Consider the following 9,800-nt stretch of genomic DNA (forward strand, 5'->3'; position numbering starts at 1 on the left):
TTCACTCTCTCAGTCACACATCTGGGCAGTTTTTCCAAGTAACCTGCTGCATGTTTTTGGAATGTGGGAGGACACTGGAGAACCTGGAGGAAACCCATGTAGACATGGGGAGAACGTGCAAACGCTACACAAAACGGTCCCCTGTCGGAACGGAGCCAGGCTCTTTCATGCTGTGAGGCCGAAGCGTAAACCACCTCGCAACAGTGCTGTCTCTTTCATGAATTCATTTCCCACATTAAAGAGAGAAAAATCCAGTCATCAAAGTTGTATAAATTTATTTCTATAAAAAATATTTTATAAAAGACAATATGCCATACAAAGTGATAGACTATAAATTATTAGATTCACCCCAAAAATGCATAAAATTGATCCTTTATGGACATTAGATAGGAAAAATTATGACATTAACAACAGTATAACAATCACGCAAACAAGGTGCTGATGATTTCCAAAGCTGTCAAAGGTGGGTATGATACGTAAAGTTTGTGATTTAGTTAATCTTGTACACACATACTGTGGTAGAACCCTTTGTCACAAACTAGTGATACTAATAGATATGTACTGCACATCATTTCCAGAATAATTTGTAGCATCTACAAATACTTGTAGCACGTAGCATCTTGACACTCCACATTCACTTTACATGACAAAGATGATGTCCAAACTCATCTACAGATATCGAGCAACACATCCATGATGAAAAAAAAACAACTTATAAAATGCAATGAATAATAAATGTGCCCAGTGCCATTACAAAATCATCCATGCTCAGTTACCATAATAAAAGAAATGCCAAAATGTAAGAAATTAGTAAGTCACTTGATTCATTTAGCAAAAAAGATAAATACAATAACAAAGGAATCCAAAATGAAAGTCTCATTTTAGATACCACAGTGACATTCAAAAACATAAGGCAAGCAAAAATGTATTATTGGTTCATGAAACCTACTAGAGCCAGAAACTCTGGCTTACATGTTCTGCAACACCTTCCTTCAAAGAGGAAGTTAGAGTCTTAAATTTTGGATCAGCGGGATTTCCCCTCACAGATACACAGGTATTTCCAGTTCCTGACTGCGTCTCTGTTCAGTGTTTTAGTTTCGGGTTGATTTCTCACATTCCCATCCCAATCTCCTCAATCTTCCAACCGCTGGAGTTCTTTCCAAATTTGTACACGAGCCTCCGGCCATCGACCCGCTCCAAGATTTCTCTCTTGTAGTAATACCTGGGGGTGGGGGAGAGGGGTGAGACTGCTGTCCTTACCGATACATGCTGGAGTTTGACATTTTTTATTTTAGAAATAAATGTCACCACATAATGTGGAAAGTGGGAAATAAAGCAGTTTATTATGCATTCTGTAGTTAGGAGCGACCATGCTAATATCTTTGTGATGTTTTAGGCAGCAAGTACCATCAAGTCACATGAACATAATTCTGCCATATAGCATTATAGATAAACCCTTTATTAATTTATCTAAACAAAGTATAGGCGGTTGTTTTTGAGCCTCCTGATAATGAAAACAATACTGTATTGTAATGCAGAACTGCCAGTAATGCTAGTTCACTCTTTTCTGCGTCAACAATTTAATGTTAGCTGCATTGTAACATACCTCATGGCGCGGCTGAGCTTCTCATATGTCATGCTGCTGTTCTTCTTCTTCTGGCCCCACATCTGAGCCACAGCCTCGGACTTGAGGAACTTGAAGACGCCCTCACGCCGATCCTCCCACTTCATCAGACCCTGGTTCTTTTCTGGGTGAATCAGAATGTCCCGGATGAACTCCCATAGGTGAGTACCTCGAGGAGCTGCACAGGAATGTGAAAAGGTGATTGAAGCTGTGAAATCGAGCATCTCAGTGAAACAGATGTGAATCCGAGGTCTGATAATGATGCAAAATGAATGCAGAGCAAAATGTGCATTTGAATAATATCCTTATCCTCTAAGCATTCCCTTACCATGTTTATTTTTCTTTACACTTTCATAAAGGCTGCTGCTGGGGTCTCTGCTGATTTTAGGAGGTCGCCCTCGTCGCTTGGCTTGACACTCTACTTTCTCCATTTTGATTTGTGCTTCTGTCAAAAAAGGTTTGTCCAGGTCATTAGTGAAGTGACACCATTGGAGTTTAGGAATTCAAAATATGTCATACACAATTAGATCTCTAACACTCACTTGAAATCATAGGATAGGAGAACTCTGGTTCCGATTCACTGCTTCCAGACTCGGGGGAGCCAAGGCTCGAGAAGCCAAACATGCCACCTGATGGGACAAATGATACTGTTAGATACTTATATTCCTGAATCATTAAAGACATGACATTTTAAAGGGAATGTGAAGTTGTGATAGGTATGAGGAGATCTTAGAATAAGATACTGACTGTTGGAGGAGGAGCTGTACTCGCTGTCAGACTGGTTATCAGACAAGTACTCGTTGTCTCCCACGGGTGTCATAGGCTCCATGATCAGGCTGGTAAAATCACAACTATTTCTGTAGTCAAATTCATTCTTGTGGATTGCTTCTTCTCCTTGTGGTGAAAAGTCGCAGCATTAATAATCTGACCGCACAGTATTTTCTTGTATATTGAAATGTTGTATTTTTTGTTAATGCATACCTTGGCCAAATTTGATAGTGCTGAGCAAAGGGAAGTTCAGATTGTCCAAAAAGTTGTCCAGGAGCTGACAAGTCTCATTCAGTTCTGGCATCGACAGGCTCTGTAGTGCTGTATGAAAATACGAGAAGTTTTGGTTGTGAGCATTTGTCAGGAAAAGGGGAGGAGAAAAGTAATAATAATGGTTTGATTGCAAACGATAGTTCAGGGCGAATGCAAACGTACCATATTTGGTCTTGTGCTCTTGTAAACTCTGGTGAAGGTGTTTGCCAAGCTGTGGGCCATAAATGGCAATCATCTGGTCCAGGTTCATCTGGCACAGGTTAGGGCCATCCAAGGTGCAACAAGCCAGACTCAGAGTACTTGCATCAAAAGCAGTGTTCTCCACATGGTCACTGATCCACTCTAAAACATTGTCTGCTGTCCAGGACTGTGGGCTTATGTGTCTGTACCACTGACCTGCACAGAGACAGGACTTACTCTCTGCACCTCCTACACAAGTCAGCTATAAATGCCAATAAAGCACAGAAAAGTGAATGCATGCAATTTTTTTCTCTTTATTCACCGATGTCTATGTTATCAATTTTCAGTTTAACTGCAGACTGCCTACCTGCTTGGCTACTTATGATGTGTACTGATAACACTTTGCATCACTGCCAGATCTAGATTTGTGTCTAAACAAAGACCAGGCTGTTTCAGCTATGAAGTGGCAGTATTTGGCGCTTAGGCATGGTTAAATATTGACTGCCAGGTAAATAATTAAGCCAACAATGACTAAATGAGGTCAAAGCAAAGTTTCCTGCTGCGTGAAGTTCACAATTAAAGCATCGTGTTTACTATGGGATTAGGCTTTAGATGTAAGTAACTATGAAACTCAAGCTTTAATGTTTAACAAAGGCTTCACAGCTCACGAGCAGAGCAGTTTCAGTCTCTTCAGTCCAGCGCCATATATAAAACAACCCGACCGGGGAGTCATCTTACCACTCATGGTGGTGGTGTATGCTGAGGTGATGTTCAGCTGGGTGCTCGTGATGGGAAGCACGCTGGTCTGTGGTGGGAGGACATCAGGGAGGCTGTTCTGGTACATAGTGAGGTTAGCGTGGGTCAGAACGCTGCTGAGGCTAGGCGATGCCATGGAGATACTGAGGGGTACATTGAAGAAAAACAAGATCCTTGTTCAAAGGTTGGCTTGCATTTTGAGTCAGTTTACATGTAAACCCATAAATAGTAATGGGGCAGCCTATGTATATAACATCTGCACAACATATTCAAAACACTTTTTTGAACAAGACACTTTTTTGAACAAGACTGTTCTTACCTGGTTGTAGCCAGAGTGTGATGTAGGAAATAAGTCCAGGGCGATCCTTAGTGTGAACGAGTGATATGTTCCACTGTTTCCCCTTTTTCGCTTTTTTTTTTTTTTTTTTTTTTCCAGTTTCAAGTCTGTCTTCAAGACAATGATGCACCTGCTGCCGCACTTTACTTATCTGGTTTACTTTTATAGTCTGTCAGGGAGTGGGGGATGGACTCAGGTAAGCAGGGGAATTCCAAACCAAGCGAGCCACACCTCCAACCCTCCTCTACTTTCCAGTGAATTCAACACAAATGCCAAAACAACTTTGTTTAACCATCAGTCTTTCCCACCAGCCATTTTGGTAAATGTCTTCTGTGAGATTTACTTGTGTCTCTATACCCAAAAGTACACACAAAAGTATTTGATTAGAGATTATTTCTCATTCTCTGATGTACCTGGTGGAAAATGAATTGCAAAATAAAAATTTGCAAAGGGTGGAATAGCATGACTTCCTGTGTCACAGCTACTTCTCAGTTCAATCAAAAGGAATGTGGAGTTTTAAATGTGGAAGTTGGTAGCTTTGGCCGACCGAAATGTGAGGGTGGTCAAAGTTTCCAAAAAAGCTGTAGTGAATCACATTTGCTGATCCAAAAAAAAATCAAAAGTAGGCGTGGGTTTTATAGAAGATTTTATCATTTAAAAGCCAACCAGGAGCAAGGAGATTCAACAGTATCATCCTTATGTGTTTTTCCATTGGAATAAGTGTTCTCTTCATAATACAGTTGGGTTAACATTCAAAATCAATATCTAGCACACACTAAAATAATATATAACTGGATCAAACTATATCAATACACAATAATAGTGGAGTAATTTATGATTGACATGCACCTTCATCCTCACATGCAAACAAAAACTGACCTTTTTGTTTTCCACCTGAGGCAGTTTGTGGATTCAATGCTGTAATGTTGATCTTGAGCCTGTGACCTACAGTTTATAATTGACTTTACCCGTCATTTCAGTGCCAAGTGTTTCTTTCTCAAACAAACCAAACTAGCCAAGCAGTGATGAGATAAGCGAGCTGGTTAGTCTGCTTTTGGTTAATTCCCTGTCAGGCAAGTGTGCTGATAAACACCACCTCCTGCCAGGTCATTTAGGTGATGTTGTGTCTAAACATTAAATGCAGAAATCAACAAATGCTGCTAAGTGAACTAGAAAGAGAATTAGCTGAACCCCCTTTTGCTAAATTATTTAATAATTAAAAAAATACAACTTTTTTTTTATGGCAGTAGTTTTGAGAGCAATATGCTTTCCAGAAGAGATTAATAAGTGTGTTATAAAAGCACAATACTGTAATACTGGATATTTTTCTGGAGGGAAAAGTAAACGAGCCAATTGGTATCGTTATCATCAGGTTCTCACAGGAAAACTGTCCCTTAAGTCCATTATAACTGACTCTATCATATTTGATGACCCCTCCTGTGAGTTCCAGGCAGAAACACATAAAATAAAAGTGTGTGATAAATGTGTAAATGAATAGGTGCTTCCTCACATTGCAACCATTACGTATCTACAGATATATGAGGGTAAAAATGAGTTGAAGGTATTTTGAAATCAGTATCATGTTGCATGCAGCATGCAACACGTTTCTGTACACACTAATGCAGCGCTCTGCTGATACCTAGTGGTCAGACATCTGCTCAGCTCCTCTACTGCTGTGATCAACATTAACTGATCCCTTTTACAGCTAAACGAAACTAAACAAATCCGGCAACCACACACAATTGCTGGAACTAAAAATACTTAAAGTGCAACAGAGATCATTATTCATTATATTTTAAACTCTATATTTCACCAAATTCTCACCTTTTTATGTATTACTGATAATATAGTTTACTGGCAGTATAGATAATGATGAAATATATAGAATACTTACTTACTAATCTTTCATATCTCTGTCTCTGAACCATACATTGCTAGTCTCATAACTGGAGTATATACCTTTCCTTTCATACTCTATACTCTTCAAGCATTACACTGACACTTTTCTCCAGCCGTTCAAACCCGCTTCATTCCGTTTCTTTAATTCTTTTATACACTCTCCATTTACTGTATCTCTCTATATTTTGTTTATTATCTTTGATATATATACAGTATATATTCTTTATGGTTTGTTTTTAATAATTCTTGCTTCATGTTGGCTGTTCATTCTTTTCTGCAACTAAACATATTTAGTTGCTTGTTCCTTTAATCCATCATCTACTGCTTATGGTACTATACTATACAGGCGAGGTACACTCTGGATCGGAACAGTCAATTGCAGGGCCACATAAAAAGACAGAAAACCATATACTCTCCCATCTGGACGTTTTTCCCAATTTACCTGCCGTATGTTTTTAGACTTATGTGAGGAAACCCAGTGGATTGTTAGAAATCAAACATGGGTCCTTCATGCTGTGAGGCTGAAGTGCCAACTACTGTGCCACAGTGCTGCCCCTGGTTGTTCCATGTTAATTATTTTCTAACAGGCCATCCTAACAGGGTGGCCTGTTAGGATGAATGGTTAGTTTTGCTTCTGTCTTCTATCTCACACAGTCAGACATGCTTGATCATCCTTATTGAACAGTGAAAGAAATGACTTTCAAACTCCATTCTTGATTATCACTTTTGCTTTTACAGCTAACATGATCACCGTGGAGCTTGCACAAATCTCAGTTGTGATTGGTTGAGACGTGGGGTTCAGGGTGCCCAACATATAGCCATTTACTCCCTTATTTACACCTGCTGGACATTTAAAGATTATCAGAATCATGTTTGGATATTAATTTGTAACTCCAACTGAGATGGTTTAGAAGATGATCCAGTCCAACACATTATGGCATGTGGGTCCATAACTCTTTGGTCATAAGATGATATCAATGTTATCAGAAAATAAATCAAACTATCTAAATAATGAAATTATACAGGAGGTAGAAAAAAATAATTGCCTCAGCAATTGTGACTCTGTCTGTAAGACCAAAAAATGCCTTTGCATTTGTGCCTAAATTTAAAAAAAAGATGTTCTCTACGGTAAATAAAGAATTTTGAACATCGATAAGGTCAAAGCCCAAACCTTTGAAATAATGCTTTACAAAAGAGCTCAGGCTCAGTTTCACAATTCTAATGGATGTTGATTGGGCGGCTCTCTAGCCTTAGGCTGCAACAAGGTGAAGAACCAATTGTCAGACAAATAATTGACTTGTTCACAATATCAAACATATTTAGTGCATATAAAACAACTGGTTTGTCAGTCTTCCATATCTTAAAAAACAAAAGAGACTGCGCTGCTCTTGCTATCTTATGTTTAAGGCATAGATAACTTCGTGTTTCGATTGTGAAATTAAGTTTTTGTAATGTAATATCAGTCAGGCAAAGAGAGATTCATATGAACGAGGAGGATGACACAACAGTGGGAATGTATAGATTTTGAGGTGAGATTTGTGACTGATGACCCCATTCAATAAACACAGTCCCCTATGTGTTCTTTCCCAAATTTCACAATTCCACTCACACCCTTTTTTTTCCACGTGTAGGAGGTGAATGACAGGTCGGAATGCAGTCCTGCAGGTTTTTACCTGCCGACAAGGTACCAGCTTTCATGGCCTGAAGACAAATAGGCAAATTATATCATCACCTCTCCTTTTTTCTCTAACTTTCATTATTGTCCTACACCTAGGCTGTTGCTTAATAATGGAGCTTTTCACAAAGACTTGTTTGTGTACAAAAAAATACCGTGCGAAGGATGGCGTAATATTGAAGCGTCACGACCCGGGCAGTGTGTAAATCATTATAAAGGAGTGTTAAGCCTTGGGTCATTTGATAATCTTACTCAGATATTGTTCAAAGGACGTTGGTAATACAGTATTTACATGGAATCATTATTATTTTGGGTAGGTTACCGATAATTGTAAAATGTCGATCAAATTAAAAACCATTCAATTTTTGCTATGCAGATTGGATTAATCATTCTTATATTCCTCTGGAGCAATATCTGTTGGAATCCTGGGCTAGGCGTCTGCATGCATTTCCCCTCACCTCTCTTTTTTTTTCTCCAGAGAGCCTGATTTGGATGTCAGCTGGGCGCAGTGTACACCTGCAGTTCATCAGGCCTCATCATGCAGAGGATAGAGAAGCCGCTGCTGGCCCTTCAGTGGCAGATCGTTTGTTGTTCTTGGCTAGTTCCTTATCCCTGTATTCTACATCACGTCTTTCCTCACCAGTTCTTAGTCCCAGTAGTTGACGCCTCAACTCGCAATTTCCTAGTTCCTGAGACCCCTGTGATGTGACTCAGGAAAAAGCCAGTACAGCTCTCCATTCATCTCCCTTGGCACATCTCCCTTGGCAAATAAGCCCCTAAGATGCCTAACCACCTGAATGTCCTTGCATTTGGGTCAGGCACACCCTCCGAAATCATGACAGAACAATTTGGCCATTCTGACCCAGCGGATGCTCTCAGGAGAGCCCTATCTGAACAAAGTTCTCTTGTCCACTCATGACGCTGTTCTTAAGTCTCTCAGTAAACAACAAGATAACACAAGCCAGCACTTTGATCGGCTGACTCAGCTGTTTCCAAGTTTTCAGTCAAATCCATCTCCTCCTACAGAGGTCCCCACTGCACCGACAGTCTCCCAGGCCCTCGCCACCTCCCGAGATGTTAGCTCACCCATTCCAGAGAAATTCTCAGGACAGGTAGGCTGTTGTGGGGGTTTTCTTTTACAGTGCACCCTGGCCTTGAATCACTTACCCAAGATGGGCTGAGGCCCAATTCCAGGGCCCTTCTAGCTTTGGTTGTACCTTCAAGGAATTATTTCAACCTCTCCATCTCGTATTGCCTGAATGCCCGAAACTCTAAGCCAGACGCTCTTTCCTGCCAGTTCTCAGCAGACAACGTCACAGAGCCCCAGCTCCAATTCTGCCTCCTAACTGTATCATTGGGGCTCTTTCCTGGGACATTGAAGATGTCATCAACCAGGCACTCCAGACGGAACCAGACCTTGGCACTGGTCCACCAGGCAGGACATCCCCACCTCGGTCCTCTCTTGCCTCATCCACTCTTCAAGATACTCTGCCCATCCTGGTATCAACAAAACTGTTGCCTTAATAATCCGTCACTTCTGGTGGCCGTTAAGAAAGTTAGGACTACATTCTTGCTTGTCCTCTTTGTCCACACAAAAATCCTCCAGTCGACCACCCACGGGACTCCTTCAACCCCTAACCATTTGTGAGAGACCCTTGTCGAATATTGCTATTGATTTTGTCACTGGACTTCCCCCCTCTAAAGGTATGACCACCATTCTCACAAACATAGACCGTTTCTCGAAAACATGTCACCTCGCTCCTCTCAGGAAGGTCCCCTCAGCTTTTCAAGCTGCTTAAATGTTGATCAAGCATGTTTTGCGTCTCCACAACATCCACCAGGAAATTCTGTCCGACCGCAGACCTCAATTCACCTCACAGGGGTCGAAACAGTTCTGCCTCGCACTTGATGCCAAAGTCTCTCTCACCTTGGGTAGTCATCCCCAGTCCAACAATCAGAAGGAGCGGATGAATCAGGATCTTGAGGCCACACTCAGATACCTCACGTCCACCAAAACCTCTAAATGGAGCCAGTTCCTCAGGGTGACAGGGTGCCAAGAGAGGAACTATGGTATTGTATGTGGAAGTCTGGAGTTGCAGAGAAGTATGTTAGACTGGTGCAGGACATGTATGCTAGCTGTGAGACAGTGGTGAGGTGTGCTACAACAGAGAAGTTCAAGGTGGAGGACTCCATCAGGGATCAGCTCTGAGCTCCTTCTTGTTTGCATTCACCTCTCTTGATTTTCCTCAACCTGTTCTCTGCTCTCACTATAGATCACAATTACATCT

At 41.0% G+C, this 9,800-nt stretch overlaps 1 protein-coding gene across 1 annotated transcript; it reads right to left on the minus strand.

Annotated features, from left to right (window-relative positions):
- Positions 1 to 258: 258 nt before the first annotated feature.
- On the minus strand, positions 259 to 4,081 carry elf3 (E74-like factor 3 (ets domain transcription factor, epithelial-specific)). Its single transcript, XM_086168397.1, has 9 exons — positions 3,921 to 4,081; positions 3,584 to 3,744; positions 2,828 to 3,061; positions 2,606 to 2,713; positions 2,372 to 2,518; positions 2,167 to 2,253; positions 1,953 to 2,069; positions 1,607 to 1,802; positions 259 to 1,222 (listed from the first exon to the last, which is right to left on the minus strand). Exons 2-9 carry the CDS (start codon positions 3,735 to 3,737, stop codon positions 1,111 to 1,113), a joined length of 1,155 nt encoding a protein of 384 aa, XP_086024523.1. The 5' UTR covers positions 3,738 to 3,744; positions 3,921 to 4,081; the 3' UTR covers positions 259 to 1,110.
- Positions 4,082 to 9,800: the final 5,719 nt, after the last annotated feature.

This window comes from Fistularia commersonii, chromosome 21 (assembly GCF_037954325.1).
Source record: "Fistularia commersonii isolate RoL2024-O1a breed Wild chromosome 21, RoL_Fcom_v1.0, whole genome shotgun sequence".
Classification (NCBI taxonomy): Eukaryota; Metazoa; Chordata; class Actinopteri; order Syngnathiformes; family Fistulariidae; genus Fistularia; species Fistularia commersonii.